At 42.5% G+C, this 25,608-nt stretch overlaps 1 protein-coding gene across 5 annotated transcripts in view; it reads left to right on the plus strand.

Moving 5' to 3' along the window:
• The window catches only part of LOC138624333 (synaptotagmin-2-like), a 58,577-nt gene extending 33,436 nt beyond the window's left edge, over positions 1 to 25,141 (plus strand). For 3 of the 5 annotated variants that reach the window (XM_069704440.1, XM_069704441.1, XM_069704442.1), the window contains 8 exons: positions 14,385 to 14,600; positions 14,962 to 15,122; positions 19,194 to 19,331; positions 19,585 to 19,752; positions 20,272 to 20,439; positions 21,699 to 21,816; positions 22,194 to 22,327; positions 23,521 to 25,141. In XM_069704440.1, the coding sequence (XP_069560541.1) occupies positions 14,405 to 14,600; positions 14,962 to 15,122; positions 19,194 to 19,331; positions 19,585 to 19,752; positions 20,272 to 20,439; positions 21,699 to 21,816; positions 22,194 to 22,327; positions 23,521 to 23,736 (1,299 nt within the window). In that variant the 5' untranslated portion in view covers positions 14,385 to 14,404 and the 3' untranslated portion in view covers positions 23,737 to 25,141. Of the gene's footprint in view, positions 1 to 1,009; positions 1,208 to 14,384; positions 14,601 to 14,961; positions 15,123 to 19,193; positions 19,332 to 19,584; positions 19,753 to 20,271; positions 20,440 to 21,698; positions 21,817 to 22,193; positions 22,328 to 23,520 lie in introns of those variants that run through there. The other 2 variants (XM_069704443.1, XM_069704444.1) reach the window with 2 other exon arrangements.
• Positions 25,142 to 25,608: the final 467 nt, after the last annotated feature.

Below are 25,608 nucleotides of genomic sequence, written 5' to 3' on the forward strand. Positions count from 1 at the left end.
CGATTTTGCAGTATTTATAGTAGAAATGATCTCGAGTTGAAAAAAAAAAATCCTCTTTATGAAGCTTGAGAAGCTTATATAAAGCAGTGCGAAAAAGCAGAAATGCGTTGGCAAAGCTTTTTAAATCATACCAAACACTTGTATGCCCATAAACATATATTTATATATAGCCTATATTATATAACCTGTACTGTGAGATATATATATACCCTGCAAGTATTGAAGATTAAAATCTTCCTTGATGACAGTGAGAGTGGTGTAAGTCCAAAGACATAAATCAGATAAATGGATATGGCAAGAGAGCCAAAGTAGCAAACTCCTGCTAAGCGCACAGTAAATGACAGGCTTCTCATTGTCTCCATCCTGTTATCTAGAGGTGTCATCTGTGGTATATATATATATATATATATATATATATATATATATATATATATATTTTTTTTTTTTTTTTTTTTTCTTATATGCATCCCGTCTTTTTCACGCAGTTGCAGCCTTGTAAGCTCAGGAACATGTCCGATCTCCACGGAGTCCCCCAGCGGCGGTGCTGTTTGAATGAGGGTGTGGGCGCCGGTCGAACAGCGGGATGCTTTTGGATTGCCCTCATGCATTGGGGCACAGATTGCTGCATACAGCACCTTGCGAGCAGCATCACAAATCAGCCGTCCGAGCAGTGAGTGCTGGAGCATATACGGAGGGATGGAAGATGGAGAGAAAGCGAGGGGGAAGGCAGAGTGGGGGAAAGGAGGGGAGGGGGATCCTTTCACTGAAAGAGATAGAAAGAGTGGAGAGAGGAGAGGAGGAGGAGGAGGAGGAGGAGGAGGAGGAGGAGGGGATTGAGCGAAACAGAGGTGGGGGTAGTCACAGAGAGAATGACTGAGAGCGAGTGTGTGTGTGTGTGTGTGTGTGTGTGTGTGTGTGTGTGTGTGTGTGTGTGTGTGTGTGTGTGTGTGTGTGTGTGTGTGTGTGTGTGTGTGTGTGTGTGTGTGTGTGTGTGTGTGTGTGTGTGTGTGTGTGTGTGTGTGTGTGTGTGCACGAGAACAAGTATTGCTGCAGTGGAAACAGTGCGAAGAGGACTGCAGTTTCTGATGCTGATGGGAGAGCGTGCGAGGGACGTTATTAAGTCACTGTAACATTAACCCTAAGTGCCTGTTTGGTGAATGGGTTTGCCTGTTGTGGAGAACAGGATTACGGAATTACGGTAGTGCTGGTAAGGGTGTATTTCAACTCTCTCCTCAGCAGCGCTTGAACACTTCCTCTGAGAAAGCTGGAATAGAGTTACAGGCATTTCAAGGCTGGCGGTTTTCGCTGTAGTGAAGGTTTTTTTTTTCCTGCTGCTTCTGACTTTGCATTTTTGTTGGTTTTACCATAATGCAGGCGCTGTGTGCATGTTACTTTGTGGTGCATGTGGTCCCCAACTTTAAGCTAATTCATAAGCCTTGTGAAGGAGCTTCCTTTGGGTCGTGATTTGCCCCCCAGCTTCTACCTCTGTGCCATGTCTTCATGCAGTCTGTTGTGATTTAACATTGTTGCACGCATTTGCAGAAGGGAGTGTAAAACTCAATTATTCTCATTGATCATGCCTCATTTAGCTTGCCTGGTGGGTGTAGTACCTTTTTCCTGGAGAGTGTCCAGGAGGCTGCCCTGCTGACAGATGCTCTGCTTACCCCTGTAGCTATACCGGCATCTCTCACAACCTCCCTGAACGCTGAGAAACAGCCAAGTGGAGCCCCACAAAAAAAAAAAAACAGCACACCTAACTGAAAGAAAAGAAAAACCTCAGGTCTATTGTATTGTATCTGCAATGTAACAAACCAGACACAATCCCCGGTGCTCTTTATCTTTTGAGACCGAGTATTCAGACACAGAAGGAGTGTGACAGTTGTGCTGAGGAGTATAGCGAGAGGGGCGGGGGTTTTATAAAGTGCTGCAGGATGCTCTTTTTTTCTGCTGTCTCTCATGGGACATATAGCACAGGCAGCACTGAGGTGACCCCCCCCCCCCCCCCCCCCCCCCCCCCCCCCCCCCCCCCCCCCCCCCCCCCCCCCCCCCCCCCCCCCCCCCCCCCCCCCCCCCCCCCCCCCCCCCCCCCCCCCCCCCCCCCCCCCCCCCCCCCCCCCCCCCCCCCCCCCCCCCCCCCCCCCCCCCCCCCCCCCCCCCCCCCCCCCCCCCCCCCCCCCCCCCCCCCCCCCCCCCCCCCCCCCCCCCCCCCCCCCCCCCCCCCCCCCCAGTACCAAGGACAAAACCTATCTTGGGCTGCTGGTACCGCTTACTATCGGATGCTTACTCCCGCAGTTTTGCGCCGGGTCTGTCGTTAGCACAACAGAGCTTTTATTAAATCAGATTTAATTCAAATTCATTGCAAGAAACTGGCTATAAATAGCTCTTATTCTTGCAGCATTATTAAAAGCCTGAGGTTATAAGCCTGGTGTGAACCATCAGTTTCAAAACAAATGCACATACAGTAGAATTTCTACATTATGCACAAAGATAATTATTTATTCATCTTCTCTTCGCAGGGAGTCGTGTCCTGAATTAACATCTAGAAAAATAAACTAGGTTTATTCTCTCCCCTGAGTATCTGATGTTGTAATTATCAGAGAGTTAATGACTTCCATTTGGAGTGGTCACATGATCGCTCAGGTTTCAGAAGTATAGTAAACAAATACAGTGAGGAAGATGTGAGGGATCATATATTGATGGTTACATACTGTACCTGTTTACATGTTTACTTCTCCACTATCCAGAGTGCAGGGGACTATTTGATACTGAGCATGCTCTGAAGGTTTCTTTTTTGTCAGGCTCTAAAACATTCAGGCAGGCTCATTAAGTCCGCACCTCAGGCAGCCGCTCCCAGTGGCTCTCACACGAAGAAATACTCAGCGAGTCTCTCATACATAACCAGAAAAATGAGAGGAAGCTTTGAAGTTCACCAGTCTTATTTCTTTTTTTTTTCTGTTGGCTCCCTCCAAGAAGGCAGCTGGTGCCTGAATGCCGGAGCTGCTCAAAGAGGACGAGAAAGAAAAGAGGCTTATTCTAACTGTGCAGCCTGTATCCCTTCCTACAGTGTATTTCTGGAGTGGGTGTGCCCTCTTTCACCCGAATCACTGTTGTTTTCCAACTTCCTGCTGCTTCATTAGGTGGAAATAGTCTCTCTCAGCTCATATTCCACAAGCAGAACACTTTTTGAAATGAGAAAGCCAGCCATGTCTGACCCTAAAAATGAGTCAATGATATTCTCTCTGACACATTAACACAACTATCGCTGTGATTGCTCAGCTGCTGTCAGCTTCTCACTCCAGGTGAGAGCTGAGCTTCCTCAGTCTTGGCCTCGGCCCACGTGACGGTGTGTCGCTGGCAGACCACGGCAGAGAGCGTCAGTGTTAAACGGTCAGACGCTGTCGCTACTTACTGCATCCTGCTGCGCTGATGGGGCAATTTCACCACTCTTTAATCTTCACAGGGAGAAAAACATGCCAGTTGTTGTTGTGAGATTTTTTTTTTTTTTTTTTTCTAGCCCTCTGGCTTCATATTGGAAGAAGGGATTTGTGATTGTCAGAGAGAGCATGACAGCGACCAGGGAAACACTTTGCTGTAGAGAACGAGTGGAATGATTTTCAGTGTGTTTCATCATACTAGAAATATTTTTTTTTTTAACGCCTAAAATTTTACAGCAAAACCTTTGAATTTACGCCTAGATTATCTATGTGGAAAGTTACATGTATAGTCAGAAGTTAGTTTGAAAGAAATAGTTGGACTTTTTACAAAATAACCTTTTGGTAGAGAAGCCACAGCCAGCAGGTTTAGCTTAGCATAAATTCAATTCGGTTTTATTTAAAGTGTCATATTACCGTGCAATCACATTGTCTTGTTTATGGGGGAGGGTAGGATGGAACAGAATATTGACAGACAGATTGATGCAGCCTCCGCAGTAAATAAGGCGACGCACCAGACCATTTAGGTGAAGGGGGAGCTGAGCCAGGAGGCAAAGGTTTCGATTCTCCGGTCGATCTACATTCCAACCCTCACCTGTGGTCGTGAGCTTTGTGACTGAAAGAATAAGATCACGTATTCAAGCGGCTGAAATGAGTTTCCTCTGCAGGATGACCGGGCTCACCCTTACAGATAGGGTAAGGAGCTCCGGCATCCGGAGGGAACTCCGAGTCCAGCCGCTGCTCCTTTGCATCAGAAGGAGCTAGTTTCGTGCCTCTGATTAGGATCCCTCCTCGGCGCCGGCCTTTAGAGGTTTTTCCGGGCACGTCCGACTGGTGGGAGACCCCGAGGTAGACCCAGAACACACCGGAGGGTTTATATATCTTATCTGGCCTTGGAAAGCCTCGGGATCCCCTCGGAGGAGCTGGAAAACGTTACTGGGGAGAGAGGTGTCTGGGCTAACTTCTCAACCTGCTGCTACCACAACCCCACTCCTTGATAAGCAAGCAAGAACATACAGCTTGCAAATTCAATAATGAACAACCACATTAACACATCAATGTTGAATGTAACAACCTGGCCCTATAACAGCAAAAGTACGGGATAGTTTAGGGTCCCCTGAGCCAGCCCTCGCTTTATCAAATAGGAAAGTTTTAACCCCAATCTTAAAAGTGTCTGCCTCCAGAATCCAAACTAGGAGCTGGTTCCACAGGAGAGGAGCATGAAAGCTAAAGACGTCCCATTCCACATTTTGGAAACTTGAGGAACCTCAAGTAAACCTGCGGTGTAACAGTGAATTGATCTATTCGAACAATATAAGGTCTTTAACATTGGATCAAGCTTGATCATTAAGGGCTTAAATGTAAGGAAAAGGATTTATATGTAAGTAGAAGGATTTTAAAGAACGGAAACAGGGGAAGCTCCACCTACCAGAACTTTTAATGAGGGGCTGTCTGCTTTGTTTCCAGTCTTTATGCTAATCTTAGTATGTCTGCGGCTTCAAATCATTTTCAATATCTAATCATTTTGAAATTATTATGATTATTTTGTCATTTAGTCAATGAAATGCCAAACAAGTTGTGAAACAAAACCATCAGAACTTCCCAGAGCCCAAAGTAACATCACTACACTTCTTTTGTTTGACCAGCAGTCCAAAACTAAAACATATTTCATTTACTCTCATTTATTTGATGAAACAAATTCTGATGAGAAACAGGAGTCTGGAAATATTTGATATTTTTGCATTAACATACCTGAAACACTAAATACCTTTCATTTCAACGATCACATGCAATTGACTAATCTTTGTAGCTCTAAAGCTAAGCTAACCAGCTAAAGGAAATAAACACATTTCCCTAGATGTCAAACTACTCCCTTCGTGCGGCGACATCCGATGATTCCCTAAGTTGAAAAGAGATTTTGCCCTCGCAGCCTCCCTCTCTACATATTTCCCCTTTTAAAAGTGAATGTTAATAGATGTGGCCTATCTGCAGTGCTGCAGAAGCCCTCTGCTCTGTCACATTTCCTCTACACAGCCTTACATGCAGATTGGGTCACTGTCTCTGTGACAGAATGATTAATCGACCTATCAGGGGACAGGGAAAGGGGCTGAGCTGAGAGGGAGAGGGAGGATGTATGGCAACTGGCTGTAAATGATCCCTGCAGCTCCTCGCTCAGCATTCAAACCCCAGCACCTCCCACCTCCTTTTCAAGGATCCCTCCTGATAATGGCTGAGTCACATTCAGCTGCAGGTGAGAATAAGCATTGTTTTATCTACACGAGCAGGTCGGTAAATGACCCTCTCTGGACCGCCCTTTGGGTCAGCACACAGAGATATATGAGGGAGAGGCTTTTCTCGAATTCTCTTTCAGCGAGCACCTTTTTGACATCCTTATCTCCGTCGCTGCCCTCAGATCAGCTGTGACACCAGCAGGATTTCCTGATGCACTTGCATTTTGTTGACGTAAAAGTGTAATTGCTCTGTTGACTTCTCTGATTGATGGTCAGTTTTTTTTTTTTTTTTTTTTTTTTTTTTTTTTCATGTGGATGCTTGTATTGTTTGTGTTTGCATTCAGAGCATTGGTGCGGCCCCGAGGTGAAACACAGGGTTCTGGTGCGTCTGTAAATGTCCTGTCCTGGATGGTTACATAAGCAGTTTTGCTGACTGTGTTGCAGATCAGTTGCTGAGTGAGTGTGTAAATGTCATTCACTCGATTGTTTGTTGTTGCAGAGAAGTGTTTATTGCCACAGTCTTGGACTACAAAAAGCAAATTTGACCACCTTTGAAAGAAAAAACTGTGGTTCATTTTAGAAAATATACGCTTTCCGGGGGTACTTGTATGTAACAGGAAGGCCAGCGTTAACTGTAGGATACCTGTTATTGTATTACACTATATTCAACTGAATTGTATTTATATAGCGGCAATAACAATTGAACTCTGAAATTGTCTGGAGACACTTCACTGAGTCCAAAGACCCTCCTAGAGCAATTACCAAGGCAGTGGTGGAGAGAAAAAAAAATCCCTTTTAACAGGAAGAAACCTTGAACAGAAGACAGCTCAGAGCAGACGAATTTATTCACGCATCAGGATAAAATATATTAGCATACATGCGGCATATATACATAATGCATACAGATTACAAGATACCAGATTGGTAGTGGATATGAATAAAAAACGCCAGCATTTAAAGTAGAGCAGCTGAGTGGGTGTACAGTGTGCTCATGTGTGCAACTGCTATAAGCAGAGCAATGAAGCAGAAAACTATGTCAGTGATGGCATTTGTTTATATTGTGAATTATATGTGCCACGTTAACCCAAATAAAGAGACACGCACAACCTAAAAGAGAGCTGGATGGCAGGATTTTGGTCAACACTGAAGTCGAAGCCTTGTTAGTCAAGGTTAATGTTCTGATCACTGTTAAGTAAAACTATAGCGCCTGACAGATGCCTGGCTCACTCCCATTGATGTGTTGTGCCTGGAGACTCCAAGGCTCTTGGTCAAGAATTTCAGAATCTGGCTTTGGCACATGTTTTCCACCGTGTGCTGTGTTTTTGGACCTGCCAGAGCTTTTTGTCAATGTCTTGGCTCTCGACCACGAGATGACAAAAGAAGGAGTGCTTTGCAACTACAGTACGCTACCTTGAAGGAATCCGACTCTGCCACGCACTTAGCATTTATCTGACATCACGCCAGCTGAAATCTGTTCAGCTGATTCTCTGAGTGATGAAGGAGAGATACACTGAGCTGAACACATGCCTTTACAGTATGCAACGTTGCTCCAAATGTCAATAAGACAAAGATAGATTTATGTCCAGTGGATGCAACTGTAGAAAACTACAATGCAAATGCTGTGAATCCAGTGGCAACTCTTAGCTCAGTATTTCAATTCATATTCAGGTGAAGACAGTATTTTATACAAATTTAAGCTCATTCAATGAACAATAGTTTAAAATAGAAGTGCCATAGTTCTATTGTAATTTTCCTGCTAATACAACTGAGTGTACTCTTAGGTTTGGCACAGGCAGTGTTTCATCCTTCAGTGGTAAATAAAATGCAATACAATCATCAGTATCTTCCCTGTAATCCTATTAAAACTGGGCCAAAACAAGACCATTATGACTACGGGGGCCCAAGTCCATTTCAGCAGGGGTGAATTACCATAGAGGAGCAAGAGTTCGGGAACAGAGCTGCACATTATCTCTAATTGAAACAAGTCCACCATCTCAGCTCAGCGTTGTGACTACAGTAATGCTCTGTCTGATGGATCGAATAAAATGTTCTCTAAATGTTCCAGTACACATTTTCAGCTAAATTCCAGTATAGACGGATCAGAGGTCAGCTGTGACTCAGTGCGAGCCGAGCCAATATTCTCATCTTCCAGTTTCCTCGAGTATGTTTTATAATGAATGAGAGATGCGTGCGATGCCTTTGAACAATTACCCTTTTAAATTATTTCTCATGCAACTTGGCTCATACCCTAAAATAGCTCGATGGGATTCAGATGAAAGACTCGCTGAACATGGAAAGCAGAGATACAAAATTAGAGCACACGCAAAATGCCAATTCTCAGAAAGCAACACTCAAAGAAATATCAGTTTGTGCAAAGGTTGCTTTCTCATAAATCAGAATTATAAAATTAAAAGTCTTTACAGGATTCCAGCCTTGAAAGTTTCTCAATTCTCGTAGATTTTCCAAATAATCTACCCCACCATAGCAGTGTAGCAATCACATCAGTAAGACTGAGAGGAAATGAAGCTGCGCCGCATCCACAGCTACTTCAGCTGGAAGCCAAACACTCCACCCGCCCACACATAACCCGTAATGTCACAGATGGTGGGGGACTCAGTTTGGGCTGAATCTTTTCACTGGGGTCACATTATTCAGATTGCTTTGTAGCTTAAGCACCTCTGGTCCCGGTCATCTGGTGGCCTGTGACAACAGAGCGGCCATCTCTATTGTTTCTCTGTGAATACAACAACCTTTCCACAGTTCCTAATATTCAATACTTAATTTGCCGCCCCGCTGCATCTGACTGTTGCCCCTGAGCCGCAGTCACATGACCCAGCAACCAGTTTTCTCTTCATTTACAGAAGGCGTTTTGAAAGTGCATGCCAAAACATTTGATGGCTTTGAACCATGTGCAGCATTTAACTGGGAGTCTAGATGAAAACGTAAGTTCTGATTTTAACACGCACACGTAGGTTGGCCAGTGGCAGACGGCTGCGTGAACTGCCGCAGAGGCAAGATGTCAGCGCCGGGGAAAAACAAACTTGGCCGTCTGGCGTTAGATTGTTAATTAATTGCTGTTCGTGGTACTTGTTGTTGTGCGGTGAAACAGCTGCATGGCTCCGGCTCGTTCTCCTTAGGTTGTTTTCTTTTGGATCCGACCTGGGTGCTAATAAGCCTTTTACTATGGAGCCGGCTCATCTGCAGGCTGGGGTTTCCCATCACCGCAGTGACTGTCACACTATGTGGTCAACACACACACACACACACACACACACACACACACACACACACACACACACACACACACACACACACACACACACACACACACACGACGTCAGCTAAGGAAGCAGCGTTTCTTAGTCATGTGTTTATATGTTAGAGTGAGGAGACATTTCATCAGCAGAGCTTGACAGGTGCACCGTAAATGGTGAGAGCTCTCAGCCTGTCGGCATGTTTGAGTGTTTCTGAGTGACTCATATTTTTCCTCTAATGATGATGAAGACAACATATGATGTGTTAAGCCATTAGCGTGTGTAGTATTTTTTGAAATGTCATCTTCTATCCATATTTATAGCTGAGACTGAATAATTGCATAAAACACGTGCAGTTCATCCCCTTTAATATACAAGCAAGGTCCACTGCCTTAGTTTAGGGACTAAGACACCGAGCCTGAACTGGATTTAAGTCATCATCTTCCCACATCCCTTTTCCCCACTCTCTGTAGTGAAGGCACAGAATTGCAAAGTGCTATGATATGCAAGAATCAAGGTAAAAGTTAACCTCTCGTATTGATTTCTGTCATTAAATGCTGGTAAGAGAAGGTGACAAAAACAGGAGAATTTGAGCTTTTAAAAAATATGTCCATAATAATAATACATAGTATGTAATATATACGTACTAACTGAACCAACACATTTAAAAAAAAAAAAAAATTCCAGTGAACATTGATTTTAAGAGATGCATACGAAGATGTATGTTTATTTCTAGCCCAAAAGCCAATGCAGTTGTTTAATTCCTTTAGAAGACTGAATGGCTTCATTAAAAATAAAGAATCTGTTTCATTTCTTTGTAATTAGAGAAACAGACAACACAGCTTTCCCCTGTTTCCAGTGATTTCACCTCAAAATCTATAGTAATGATTTTTACATATATTGAAGCCATCTGGCTTCAACATCATGGGTGTCCCCGGCAGGTAGAGTTAAAGCGACACATTTAACCATTACATACCTCAGATAATTTTCAATAAAAGTTCTGCGGTAGCTTGTGGGGTTGCTGTATACCCAGTATGTTTGTGCAGCAGAGATAAAAGTGCTTGATCCCCATCCAACTCGGCGCAGTGCGTTTAGTGATAAGGGCCAGATCATGCCCGTTGCTGCTCTGGGCTGTGCAGCCGAGACATTTTGTTTTAACTAATTCTGATGACTCAAACTCTAATGAAATGAGATCCACATTGAGAGATGGAATTAAAAACTCCCACAGATCTCGGTAATAGAGTATTATACCAAATGCATATTGGATAAGGATCCTATTTTTAACTTTAATTCATCCAGGCAACATTTTCCTGAGCACCAACGCCCAGCTTATAAAGTTACACACATTCCCACCTGGACGTTACCCCCCTAAAACCACACTCCGATCCATTGGTCATGTGCAATGCTGCTGGAGAGGATGGAGGTTATGGTGTCTTGCTCAAAGGCATTTCAGTGGTGGTTAAGAACAAGAGGCATGCAGTGTCACTGCCGCTGTTACTGTCTCTCCAGGTTTTATGTTTGATTGGGGATATAACCAGCAGCCTCTCAGTCACAATCTCCGTTTTATCACCTTAAGGCTTAAAGTTACTGAACCGACAAGCTCTATATATATAAATGTGTGTGTGTGTGTGTGTGTGTGTGTGTGTGTGTGTGTGTGTGTGTGTGTGTGTGTGTGTGTGTGTGTGTGTGTGTGTGTGTGTGTGTGTGTGTGTGTGTGTGTGTGTGTAAACTACTGTGTTTATGTAATGTACACATCCAGTTATTTATGAATTACTACTTTGGTGCAGACTGAAATAGCTTAACAACTATTTGCTGAATTGCTGTGAAATTTGGTACAAACAGTCATCCTCTATTAATGATGAATCCAAATCAAATTGATTGTCCCTTTCACTTACAGTATGCAGTGATTTATTATATCTGTTAAGCACAAAATAGAGATATTAATGATTCCATGTGATGTTTTGTAATGACTTTGCTGATCCTCAGATTTTTCCTCCGGTGCTATTAGAGGTTCTTGATTGTGGAAGAAAAAAAAACGTCCACAGTTATTAGATCAGGATGAGTTAACTTTTCCTCCAGCCATCAGATCATACATTTGTTTTGGTTTTGGTTTACGAATATATACGGGCAAAACTAATTTCACGCCCATCACTCTGAGTCGTACTTTGTGTTTAGTGCAGATTTCTTCGCATGCTAGCAGCTAAGTGAGGATGGTGAAACATTACCTGCAGCTGCTGAACATCAGCTTGTGAGCATGTCAGCAGGCCGATGTTAGAATTTAGCACAACCTCGTGGAGCTGCTGTTGACTCTTGATTATGTCATGTTTAAATTTCTTACGAAGAATTTTTGCCTCTTTTTGTTTACTTAACGATTTCAGGATTGAGCAAATGTCACGTGAGACAGTCCTCCTATAAAAAACAACAACAACAACAACAACAACAACCCATTGAGTCATTTGTGCAAGCTAATTCAGGAGATGCTCCTATGGGTCGTATTCAGAGGGACAAACGACTTGTGTGGTTGTTCGGGTTGGAAGATTTGTTATGTGACCTGCTTGTTTTTCAGTAGTTCAAGTTTATTGTGCCACAAATCTCGTGTGTTTTGGCAGCTTGAGTTAGCGGACAGTTCCTTCGTCTTGATCAGCGAGAATCTGAAGGTGTAAGACAGCATTCTTAAAAATGCAATTGGTTCGTGAAGCTGAGTTTCCAGGAGTGGGTTGTAAGAGCTGGCTGTGAAAGAGGACTAATGGCTGCCATAAAACAACAGTGTAAGTCTGTGTCCTCTCTGTCCGTCCTCACCGTGGAGGAGATGAAATGCTTCTGCACAAATCCATGAATGCTAATTAAATTGGTCTCGCTTGGCCCCGGTGTAAGGGACAAACAGGATGAAATGCACATAAACCTTAGGTGTGAGTGGATGTCTTTAACATTGTCACAATATCTACAGTAATATAAAATACAGAGTGGAGACAGTGAGAGCTGCGATGGCTTCTTTATTGAACAACCCACTCATTTTTAAATGTGTGATGGGTGAAACTGCTTCTGAGTAATTTTCTCAATTGTCTCAATAACTCTTAACAATGTTTGTGTAATAGTTCAGCTGCCATCTCGGTACATTATCACAAGACATTTGTCGCCGGTGTCATCAACCTACATAACAGCACTACAAGCTATTTTAGGTTAATATATTTTCAGCTGTATAAACTGGTCCTGAGCCCTGAATAATATAAGCGTATCCTTCCCGCTGTCAACCTCAATTTGAATAATTTATATGCAGAAATAAATAGAAGCAGAATTTCTGGCACCAACTTGAGAAAGAGGAAATTCCCCTTTTTTTCCCCCCTATATCACCATGACTTTAATGAAATCAACAGCAGAAGTCGTGTTCTGTTATGCTTGTCATCTCGCTCTGCTTTCTGAGTCAAGGTCTCGCCCGATCACTCATCACTCTGTTGGCAGGCTGCTTTCAGCTGCACTTGTCACACTGTGATTTCTGGAACCGATAAGAGGTCTGATTGAACATTTGTTTGGTCTGTGGGAACACCGCCGGAGAATGGCTTGTAGTTGTTCATTTAGCCTCTTTCTATGGTGAAACACCAACACTGGTCAGAAACGGACAAAACAATGATCTCAAGTCATGGTCCGTTGGCCTCACAAACGTTTGAAATGTATTACAAATACTACAAAACGGCAGACTATGGCAAACATGGCCACTATTAATGAATCTAAAGAATATATGATTGTGCACCGGTGGAGATACATGCAAATTTGAAAAGCCAGTCATAGGGATAGTTCAGACACATAAACAAAAAGCTTCTGAAACTTGGTTGCAGCTATTTTTACATTTGTTTATGCACTTCCTGTGTTGCTATAGCTTCATACTGTCATACTGTCTGACCACCTTTCCGCTGGGGATTATTCCCAGCCATTGTATCTTAATGGACGTAGACCTCGGGTTAACTTTGAAACTATTGCAGCCGCCTTTAACCAATCAACATTGACCTGGCTTCAATTCCTTGATATTTGCTAGTGCTGTCACACCTGTTCACATCACTTCATCTAGCGTTGCCACCGCCGCCATTGTTGGAGACACATTTTGACTTCTTTTCTCCAGACATTATGTCTTTCTGTTCCCCAAAAAGGCTCAACTTCAATCAAAAATGTTTTATACTAGAAATATTTAACTGCTGGGCACCAGATGTTCCCTCCTTCACTGAACATTTAATTCTCACTGGATGCACACTGGAAGGTTTCACATTAAACTTGACTAAACTTGACACGAAACAAAAATTTGCTTCCAAACAGTTTACAATATCCTGAAATCTTGTAAGCACACATTTTTAACTTCAGCAGATGAAAACAGCGTCGTAGTTTCTGTCTCTGCTGGTACTTAATTCTGCACAGTGAAGGTCAAACACTGAAGTGACGAATCAATAAGGAGAATTTTAAGCTGTGCTTGCTGAGACTTTGTGTGTAATATTTCAGATTTTCTTAATGTTCGTGTTTGTGTGTGTGAAATTTCTGCTGTTGCGATGCATGACTAATTTATTCTCTGTTCTTGTAAAAGTATTGATCTCTCTGAGACTTCTGGAATAAATAATGCCTACAAGCACCAGCATCTGCAATAATCAAAACTCAAAACACATCTGTTTCACTGCCACTTTCACTTTGTCTGTTTGATTGTTGAAGTGGTAGATGCTTCATTTGTACCTTTTGAAAGTATATTCTCAACAGCGTCAGCAGATTTGGGATTAAAACCTTCTGACAAGCATAAAAAAAGTGGAAAAAGAAAATCGGCGACAAAATGTTACTTGAAACACAAGACGTGGTAATTGTTTTGTGTCTACAGAAGTTCACCATGAATTATTCATCTGTTTACTCTCTAACATGACCTGTATGTGATTGCCAGCTCCTTTACATTTATTTGATGACTTACATTTGTCAGAGGTGTTTGTGGTTCAGTTCTTTTCTAACGGACACTTTGAATTTTTGTCAGAAGGAATTAGCGATCAAACCATGAATTATCTGTCCCTTTCTACCACCTGAGCTACAGCTTTTGAGCCTTTTTTTTAATTTTTATCATTCAGATAATTTTTCAGAAGAATGACATTCAAGTGGATCTCCTCGGAGTTGGATTAGGAGGCCAGTTTTAGGGCAGCTCTAATATATTGTATTATGCCGAACCTTGTCCATCCATTTATCTGGTTAAGTTATCATCACCACTTCAAACTTCAAACTTGTGTGTTGTCAGATTTATCTATGGATTGTTTTTTCTTCCAAATGTCTCCGAAAACCCAAATATTGTCCGAATGACTCGACCCTTTAATGAGTAGCTGTCAGTACCTGCTTGTGAATTTTGACAGTGTGGAGGCACACGAGTGGAATATAGTGCAGAAAACGAGTCAATTTAAGTCAGTTTAATGGTTTGTCATCTCTCAATGACTGTTTTCATGTTTGTGTTTTTTAAGGGACTGTGTGTGCAGCCTAAATGACGACGTGGAACTTGACAGCAAGTAAGACAACACCGATGGTCGCTGCCATGCCAACTGGGGCCAGTGCCTTGACTGTGACTCCAGCCCCTGTCGCATTAGTCTCCACGGACAACTCCACCGAGCCGGTCAACAAGAACGATGCTTTCGACGAGATCAAAAACAAGTTCCTGAATGAAATCGACAAGATCCCACGTGAGTGTCGATTCCAGTGCCAATCCAAACCTGTTCCGATCAACCGTGAGCCAACTGTTACTGATGTGATGCTAAGCAACGATTTTGGAATTAGATTCTCTGTTTAGCTGCAAGCATTGGCAGCCCCATAATGTCTTTATTCAGTATTGATCACTGGCTGCTCTTCCTAATGGCAGGGAAATCTAATTTTCACCCAATCTAATTGCTAACCTACCACCTCTTACTAAATATATTTGGCCCAGGACACGACATGAAGTAGACTAAATGATCGGTCTGTCAAATGTCAAGATATTTGCTTTCTTTCTTCTCTTCCTGGGTTTGTGATGTGCCATCGATACATTGGTCTGTATATTCTCCTCAGTGCCGTCCTGGGCCATCATTGCCATTGCCGTGGTCGCTGCTTTACTCATTCTAACATGCTGCTTCTGCATCATCAAGAAATGCTGTTGCAAGAAGAAGAAGAACAAGAAGGGCAAGAAGGGGAAGGGTGACATGGGAATGAAGAACCTGAAAGGGGGAGAGGTATGTTCCACCGCGGGAGGTCGTGTCTCGGCAGAGGGAATTTACACCAGCACTGTATATCTAGCGAGGCGAATCACAAATAGCTTTAACCTGTTTATGAGCCTGTTATGTAACAGCTGTGGGGCTTAATGTGTAGCGGAATAAACATAAAACATGTGTTTGATAAGTACGACTCAGCTAATTTATCATATTTTACATATTTTAGTCCTCTAGCATAAAAGAAATGACCTCCCTGTTTGAAATGTATTAGTTTACAGATGAGATTACAACACAGGCTGTTTGACTTTCTGATGCCTGTCTAACCCAGTCAAGCGTATTCTCCGCAGGTGTTAATTACATTCTTTATCCGCCATGATTTTCATGATTTATTTTCATTTTCTCTCTCTCTCTCTTTTTTTTTTTGTTATTTAATGTATTTGTCATGAATGTTATTGTTGCTCTTTCTCTCACGTGCTTTGGGAGTTGAGTGAAAAATGACAGGACTTTTATCACTTTAGCCCAACCATTGTTTTCCTTACAGTCATAAAGGAGTAATTATCGAAATTAGTGTTTCGCACAATGCTGCTGTTCGGGGCCTGTAATTATATATTTTTTCCCCACATACTTGATTGATGATTTGACACAGTCCCATAAGAATACATCTAAAAGTGAAGTTATTTTTAAAACCAAACAGCCCTCCTGCACCAGATATGATTATGCTAATGAGGAGGCTTCTCGAGCTGTCATTTTCCTCACTCCCTACAGTGTAGCTGACTGCATTTGCTGTGATTTGGTGTCTGCTGTGAGTTCAATCTCTTCCTTTGTCTCTGCTCTCCTCCTTCCTGCTTTGTGTCTTATGTGTGCTCCGTGTATCTTGACTGTGGTGGACTTCTCTGCCTACGGTAGGTCTGATAGCACGCGGCACCCCTCCCTGGCCGCTCTGAGTAAGCGCAGACCAGGGCAGGGGGGGAGGGGGATGGGAGCGGTTGGGGGGCGGGGGGGGGGGCTGGTCTGAGCTCGAAAGGGGTTGGATTGCAGTGATGATGACAATGAGTGCTATGGCTTCCTTAGTTCTTTGCAAGCTTAGGTGCTGCGGGTGCTTGAGGAATCTATGGGAGCGATTAAGCTGCTTCGCAAAATCCACTGAACTGATATGCCGCACCAATTGCTATGTCTTGAATACTTAGAGATTGCAATTTTTTGGCAAAAAAAACCAACAGAACAAATCTGTTTAATTGTCTATGGTTTGAAATGAACATGAAACTCATCCTATGGTTGAGCCTTTGAATGACGAGTGCACTGAGCAACTCACTAGTGATCACTAACATGCATGTGCAAGGGGTAAGCTGGGTATTTGTCAAATAATAGCTACATAACTGAGAGCTTAGAGCATGTTTCCGCTATGAAAGGCCTCGATTGTGCAGCACAACCACAAAACTGACAAATCAACTCTTCTCCAGAGACACATTGACTCGGGTACGAAATTCTTTCGCTGTACCCCGGTTGTGCAAACACGCTCCGAGTTCCACCGCAGATAAAGCTGTTTGTACCTCTTGACAAAGACCAGCATATGCCCTTGCAGTAGGTACCATTGAATGGCCACAACTTGACTTGAGAGTAACTTTCCTGGATGACCCATGCTGCTGACATACTAGGTGACAGTCATTGATGCCCTCTCTCTCCCTGAAACACCCGGGTCTCACTGAGGAGAAATGGTGGGCCAGAATGTTTGCCCACATTTGCAGTCAACTGCAGAGGCCTGATTTCAGTCGATCCAACGCTAAGGCTACAGCTAACTGTTTTAACATACAGTCTGTTTAATAATTAAAAAAAAAAAAAACTCATCACCGGGCTTGTTTTTCAACCTCATGGAGTTGACCGACGGGCATTCATTCAGACATACCATGTCTTTATCTTTGAACTCCCACTGGAAGTTTGAGAAGAACTGGAAATTCTCAATATAGCATGATCCCGCCATGGATGTGTACATTTCACTCAGAACATATGTACAGACATTTCTGGGCCCAGAAGTTTTATTATTTTATTTAAAATACATATCCTTTACCTCTCTTCAGAAAAATCACAAGATAATCCATTTACATTTGCCATCAGAGATAAACTTGGATTCTGCATTGTGTGGCCTGGCATGCTTGAATGAAAAGCATTTAGCACAATAAAGTTAGAGAATGCCACATAGAAGGATGTTGTGAGTAATGTGTGTGTGAGAAAAAGAGAGAGTGAGTTTTTAAGCATGCATGAGAGTCGGCATGTAAGCAAATGTGTGTGTGTGTGTGTGTGTGTGTGTGTGTGTGTGTGTGTGTGTGTGTGTGTGTGTGTGTGTGTGTGTGTGTGTGTGTGTGTGTGTGTGTGTGTGTGTGTGTGTGTGTATACAGGACAGTATGTAGTGCAGTGTGTGTGATAGTGTGTGTATTATCTGTGTGTATGTGTGTGTGCCCTGTTCCTCTTCCAGCTCATCAGTGAATAGCTGGACCCTCCAGTCTTACGAAGACATCAGTGTTTTTTCAAGAAGACAGCTGTAGGAAAGTAGGCCACGCTGAGATACTATCCAGCTTCTTACAGTTCCCGAAAAGGAGATTTTTACTTTAATATTCATATCAGAGCAAATTGCTCTCAACTCGATTAGTCGTAACCGCCTCTAAAGAGATGAACACACTGCAGAGTCGCAGGGTGTGATGTAAAGGCAAGATGGAGGATAACAGAAGATTTGATTTATCTTCCTCTTCATCGTGCCCTGATTATCTCAGGAGCCGTTCGCTGTCATTGAACTGCTGATTTCTGTTCGAGCAAACGACCAGGAGGCACAATCAGGCTGAAAAATCTGACATAGATTGTGAAATCTTTCAGTAATTCACTTAGTCAGGCCAGAGGACAACAATAGGAGCTAAATCCTATCAACAAAACCAGAGTAAACACATTAATGAGACTTTGGGAGGAGATAAACGGCAGACGTTAAAATCGTCTGGCATGAAGTAAACCTATTTGTCTGCCTGCTCGCGTCATCAGACGACTTTCACCTGCAGTTGTAGCAAGTTTGAGAGCTCTTGGAGAAAAGTTCAGGAATCACTGCGTCAGGGGTTTGATCAAATCACATCTACGCCTCATTGCTGTGTCCTTCACTTCCTCTCAGTGAGGACAATCAGCTTCTACTTGAGATCCTGTACACGGGGTGGACAAAATAACAAGGACATCGAGCACTGTAGTGCAATGCAGTAATGCCGTAGCTCTGCAAGCGCAACATTCGTAAACTTTGAAGTGTTCCCTTTTGTGAACACTTAAAATATTGGCTCACCATTGCTGATACAGCTTTCCCCTGTGTGGGTTACACCATCACGACTTTTTAGACTTTTATTTTTGTTTTTGTTTATAACAACTTAATATGACTCATTTGGGGATGAGTCATGTTTGTGAATTGTGTAGCTTGCCTGTGTGACCGCAAGGCTGTTCCCTTCAAAGACAAAGTCCTGTTTCCTGCTATGTTATTTTGTCCACTCCCTGTAATATCACTATTACTGGCAGCTACACAAGTGGGTCATATTAATTTGACATTTCATAATCACTAATTTCTGAAGTGAAAAAGAGAACTTCCAGAGGTTTTGCAGAGCTACGGTACTAGATTGCTTTGTAAAGTAAGATGTTCTTATTTTTCTGTCCACTCCCTGTATATTGACTGTTTATTCTGTTGTTTCTCTCCTTTACTCTTTCTCTGCCTCTCCCTATCCTTTGCACGATAACGTAGAGTTCTATTATATTGACATTTTGTAGTTGAGATATTCCTCAGATTGGAGCAGATTTATTACATCTGTATCTGTAATACTCATAAAATGTATATATAAAAAAAAATAATAAAAAAAAAGCAAATGGTGTCACCCAAGAAATAGTGAAATCAAGTCAGGTTGCAACCGTGGTCATCGATGAACAGATTGCACTAAGTAACATGGGGGTAAGTGGCAGGTAGGTGCTGTGACTAACCCGACTGCTGATGCCCGAGGCTTGGTGTTCAGCACAGCTGCCGCCTCACAAACGTCCTCTCACTCCTTTTTTCTGGTGCCCGTCCCCCTTCTGTCTTTGCAGAAACAACAGGATGACGATGACGAAGAAGATGATGTGGAGCCGGGACTGACCGGAGACGAGAAGGAGGAAGAAGTGAAGGAGAAGGAAAAGCTCGGGAAGCTGCAGTACTCCATCGATTATGACTTCCAGGAGAACAAGGCAAGCACATGAGTAGTTTATTTTATGTATTTTGTTTTGTCCAAATGAACTCATCACAGTTAGAGCAGGACCTTTCAGTACGTATGATATATTAGCATCTCATGCTATAGTTTGTTTTTGGCATTTCACTGGAATTTCTTTGTTGATCATCCAAAATACAAGCTGAATCAAGGACGAGTATTTAATCGTGGTTGAGCTTTAGAAATATATATATTGTTTTGGTATATTAATTAAATAATTCCTTCCTCCCCAGCTGGCTGTAGGAATCCTGCAAGCAGCTGATCTCCTCTCCATGGACAGCGGCGGCACCTCGGACCCCTACGTCAAGGTCTTCGTCCTCCCTGACAAGAAGAAGAAGTTCGACACAAAGGTTCACAAGAAAACACTGAATCCCGTCTTCAATGAGTCCTTTACCTTCAAGGTAAGCTGACTCTGAAAGGTGGTCGCCCTTCCCTTATGATTTATTAAAACGACATGCTTGTCAAGCTATTTGATGGGCAGACAGGTCCTGCTAAAGGTGAACGCCTGCTCCTTTCTTGTAGAGCTTAGAAGTTACTTAGATCTCCTATTTCTTTTTACTCCAACACTTCCGGCCATCAGTGATAAAAAGCAGCAGACTCACTGAAGGCGTCTGACAAGAAGAGCATGGTGGAGAATCGCATTAAAAGAGAGGGCCACCTCTGGTGCGCCTCGCCTGCTGACACAGCTCTATAAAAAAACAATTCAAACAGCTTTACCTTGTCAAAGTCAGGCAGCTCTGCTGAAGCAGCATCTTGGGATGCCGGACGGTCCTGAGCTCCGGGCCAAAGTCACAACCAATACTGCTCGGTCTGGCTGACTTTATACTGAGTACACAGATTTTGTCAAAAGCTGAGAAATGTGTGATTTGTGTTGCAGTTTGATAGAAATGAGTGAAATTAGATTGGTTGCTGGCTTTCAGATACCATTCCAGGAGATGGGAGGGAAGACACTGGTGATGTCCGTCTACGATTTTGATCGCTTCTCCAAACATGATGTCATCGGAGAGATTAAAATACCCATGAACACCCTTGACCTGGCAAAGCCCCTTGAGGTGTGGAGAGACCTGGACAGCGCAGATCAAGAGGAGGTAAGGACGGTGTTTTTTAATACCCTACTTATCATTCTGCAGACTCCTGCTGCATTACTTCCACCGTGTTCTCATAATATTCAGTTTAGTCATATTACACCTACCACAATCAGCAAAAGGCAACAGAATAACAAATGTAAATGAAACAGTTGGAAAATCAACTACCTAATACAAAACACTACAGTATTTACAGAGGCGTTTCCTCTGTGTATACACGGCTGGATCAAGTATGTAAATGTGGAGGATAAAAAATTAGAAACACTTCTCATTATAATATAATATAGTCACTCACCTTTACAACACATATAACTGATTTTACACATTTCCAACAATGTCAACCAACACTGAACCTAATAAACTAATGTACAGTATAGACACACAGAAACATACAAATCACACTAATGGACATTTGCCAGATTAAAAGGCCAATTTAAGAAAGCCTTTTTCAAGGGCAACTTCAAAAGACTGACACGACACCCGTCATGAACATGAAGGAGTCCCCATGCATGTGGGTGACTCTTGTCATTTAGTGTTATTCGAGCAATTATGTCATTATTAAAGCCACGTTGACGTAGTTTGGGCCGTCTTTGTTTCGGCAACTTGACATTAACCAAGACGACATAACCTCTCATAAACATGTAACCCTCACTTGTACCGCTGTGGTTGAGGTAGAGGAAATTCTTCTTCACATTTAGAAATAGTTAGAGTTGGTCATCTATTGCAATCATTCTCCCAAAGTTTTCCAAAGCCGCGCTTTGCTGTCAGACCTCCTTAACTTGATGAACCAAAAATATAGATGCGACACATTTCCTATATTACCTCAAATCTCAAACATATCTATCATTTCTCCTCTGCGGTTTCTCGCCATGTATCAACATATCCGTGATGCCGTGCTGCTTCTTCTGTCTTCCTGCGGCCTGTAAAGGTGCTTTCACTGTTAAGCTGCACTGGAATATGAAAAACGAATTTTAATCAATGAAACCTGCTCCCCGGAGCCATCTTTAAAAGAAATACTCTCTCCACTGTTAATTTGACTCACAGTCTCAGATATTTTATTAACTCTGAAAAGACCAACTTGATGTAATTAAAACATAATTCCTGCTGGTACTCCATGAATAATGAGGTTCAGGAATTATTGATATTGACAGTGCATATTAAAAAGGCACAGTGTGTGTGTTTGTGTATTGTACAGCAGAGAAGAGATGGAGGTTTGTGCTTCTGACCTCATTTAACTTTGTCTTCTTACCTCCTCCTCACAGCCAGAGAAGCTGGGTGACATTTGCATCTCCCTGCGTTACGTCCCCACTGCTGGCAAACTCACCATCTGTATTCTGGAGGCTAAGAACCTGAAGAAAATGGACGTGGGTGGATTGTCAGGTGGGCTTCGTCAAACATTTTCAGAACAGAACACCATATATTGCATTTTAATATCACATTTACGCAACTGATGCTGATTCAGTGCTCGATGTGGACAAAAAAAGACACTTGCTTTGCAGCGAGACGGCGGCGTGTAGAAGAGCGTGCCTCTGAGCACAGCCATTAGGTCGGTCCTGCTCTGCTCACGTGCTGACGCCACAGTACTCACCATGCAGCAGCCGTCACTCCTCCTGGCTTCAGCACTGGCCCCATCTGTTGGTGCATCACAGCACTGCGACCCAAACATGCATGTGCGGAGGATTTGGGATTTTTTTTTTTTTTTTTTTTTTATTTTTTTATCAACGTGTCATGATTTTACACCCTGTTCCTGTTTTCAGATCCGTATGTGAAAATAAACCTGCTGCAGAACGGAAAGAGGCTGAAGAAGAAGAAGACGACGGTGAAGAAGAACACTTTGAATCCGTACTACAACGAGTCCTTCAGCTTTGAGATTCCTCTTGAGCAGATGCAGGTAAGGACATGGAGTTATATTTTTTTTAGATCCTTTAAGATTTATCAGGAGTCCCACAGTATGGTACAGACTCGCTCTGCAGAATGCTGCTGTAAAAAAGTACTATTTCTAAGAGGAAATACAGTAATTACAGATTCCTAATTACTGTGAAACTCCAACTATACAGTACAGTAAAGTAGAGTTTCTATAGAATACCTACAGTGTGAAGCGATCACAGCAATTGAGCAAATCTTAAGCTCGTGACAATATTTCTGAAATTGGTTGTACTTGCATTAATGATTGCGATCATTATTTCCTATAGAAAATGACAACCGTTATATTTAAGTTGCAGCTTTTAACATTTAAAACAAGGCATAAAAGTATCTACCGCTCAAAAATGTTAGAGTTAAATTCATTAGCAATAAATTGCACTGTTGCTTTTAAAAAACTCAAGTTTTGCTGCTACAGTTTTGCTTGGTCTGGTATGATTGTTAGCTTATGGTGGCTAATGTTGGTGAACTTCAGACACATAGATGCTGTGTGACTAACATACAGTTTGCTGACTTGATTCATGACTCTCATATTGTGACTTTTAAAGGAATAGGTTGAGTGAAATCAGAAGATTGACACCAGTCTATGGTCCACCTGGTAAATATAAAGCTACTGCCCGCCACTGCCCGTGAGCTTAGTTTTGTATAAAGTCACTTCTTCACTCTGAGGTTTGCCAGGTAACCAAAAGGGTCTCCTGAAATTTCTTGCTCCAAGCCAAGAAATAATCTGTCACAGTAAATGAGATGCATTATGTTGATTTGTGATTTTTACAGGTGTTGGCTAACTGGCTGCAGCCTCATATTTGATGTTCAGACATGAGCGTTGTAGCGGTCGTCTCAAATCGCAAATGTGCACGTACAGGTGGCACAAAAATGTGTGTAACTCAGGTGTTGATGTTGATCAAGCGACGTAACTTGGAATACATACTCGCCAAAGTTATATCTCACCAGCAAGTCCCAGTCGCCACCATCCAACCAAAAAAAACAAAACAAAACAAAAAAACCTCAAGCCACTGACATCAGCTACCACAACTGGACCATTACGCATTTTACAAAACAATTAAAAGCCCTGAGTTGAGTTTTCTTTCCACCCCTGATATGCCTCCGGTAAAGTCTTCGTGTCGTTCTGAACCTTGCTGCAATGCTTTGCCCCGACTCTCCCAGAAAATCCTAGCTGTGATCACAGTGCTGGATTACGACAAGATTGGCAAGAACGATGCAATCGGGAAGATCTTGGTGGGAAGCAAGTCCACGGGGGCTGGGCTGAAACACTGGTCCGACATGCTGGCCAACCCCCGTCGCCCCATCGCCCAGTGGCATCCACTGCAGCCAGAGGAGGAGGTGGATGCCGCCCTCGCAGCCCTGAATGCCAAGAAGTAAACTCCCCACCACCTCTCCACACCTTCCCACCCCATGCATTTTCCATCATTTACCCCCCCCCTCCAGGGTCCCACATATCAGTGTATATTCCAGATGAGCACCCCAACTGTACATCCCCTCCCTTCCTCCTCCTCCTCCACCAACCACCACCACCACCACCTCCTTCCTCTCCCACTGCCACCTCTCAAAAAGATCCATACTCGACATGATGGGAAATATAGTTTAAAAATGTTATATTAAGTCATGTCACAGAAAAAAGAAGACAAGTTACAGGATGGACAGATACTCCGTTGATTTCCTTTAGATCTATTTTTGTATTGGGGTTGTGGTTCCATGAAATAAGAATACAGAGTAGACGATGAAGAACAGTAAAAGAGTGCAATATGGGAATCTGGTGATAGAGGGGATAAAACATACATTCACTCATGTTGTACTTCTCACTCCTTCCCTTTAGTGACACAGTTTGCTTAGTATAGCGCTTAAATAATAATAAAATGCTTTATACTGCCATATGATAGAGAAATAACACAAGCAGGTCCATTCCTTAGGTGTATCGTGCACCATGTTCCACACCTGCCAGTTATCATTCTGTTAGTTTGAAATACATTCCTAGAGTTGGGTAGCGAAGTAGGGATAGGCACATATCCGGTTACCCACAAACACACTGCCTTTTTTTTGATTAGTTGACCTTCTACCCATCGTCTCAGGAAAACTGAGAGGAAAACTGAAACTCCATGCCTTTTTTTCTAAACGGGTTGTTATTATTCAAATACTCCACTGGATGAGAAAGAAGCGTTGGATTCAAAAAGCTTGACCGCTGTTTTTTTTTTTTTTTTTTCGGTGACCCAAGGCTCACGGTTACTAGTGTCAGTTTATCCATGAAAAGGTGTGTCAGAGGGGAGCGGGAGGGAATCGTGGATTTTCTCTTAAAAAAAAAAAAAGATAAACAAAAAGGGTGTTTGTGTATTTTTGACTGTGTGCAAAAAAAAGAAAAGAAAAAAAGAAAAAAAAAGGCTGCGTCTGTCATCCGAGCGACAAAAAGCGTGGAAATATCAGAGCGGGTACAACACAGACTGAGTCCAACCACCAATGACATGATATTTACAAGGTGTCGATTGCTGCCTGCAGTCTCCCACCTCCCCTCCCAACGCCTCTGATTCTGTATCTCACTTGTTCAGTGCTACTGCCATTCGTCATGGACTTGACACAAGGGTTTTACTTCAAAGGAATCCCTATAACCGTCTTACAGTCATAAAGGAGACAAGCCTTCCAAGTAACAAAATAAGCAATTTTCAACTACCAGGGACGCCTTCCAGTTAGCGGTGTTGTTCTCTTCATTTCTTTCTTTCCTCTATTTCTTTTTTTCTATCTCTTTTTCCTTTTGGTTCTCCCGTTGTTGTTTTTTTTTTTTTTTTTTTTTTTTTAATTTATGTAACTTCAAACGCTTTTAGTCCTTAAGCACTTTAAATCAATTTTTTTTTTTTTTGTTAAAATATGCTGAGAAACCAGAGCTTTAATTATTTATGTTCAGAACAAGTGCTTTTCTTTTCTTTTTTTAAGCAAGGGATTGCATTAATAACAGTTTTATTTTGTTATTCTTTGTTTCACCTCAGCTTTGCTTTATGTCTTTTAATTGCTTGGATAGTACATCTTTCACCTGATTGCAAGGACGTGGTCTGGAAGAAGGCACTGATCCGTGTGTACTTTATACACAGCTTACCAAACTGTTAAATTGAATTGCACTACTGGGTATTTTTCCGTTCTGTGGTAATTTGACGCTGTTCTTTGTAGTTTTTTTTGTTTTGTTTTGTTTTTGTGATGAAATGTTGTGAGATTGAAGTTTTCTGTGGCACGTGTGGCATGCCAGACAGG

Source organism: Brachyistius frenatus, unplaced genomic scaffold, assembly GCF_029030835.1.
Source record: "Brachyistius frenatus isolate BFR_SWC_R1_liver_20210118 unplaced genomic scaffold, ASM2903083v1 Contig_50, whole genome shotgun sequence".
Lineage (NCBI taxonomy): Eukaryota > Metazoa > Chordata > Actinopteri > Embiotocidae > Brachyistius > Brachyistius frenatus.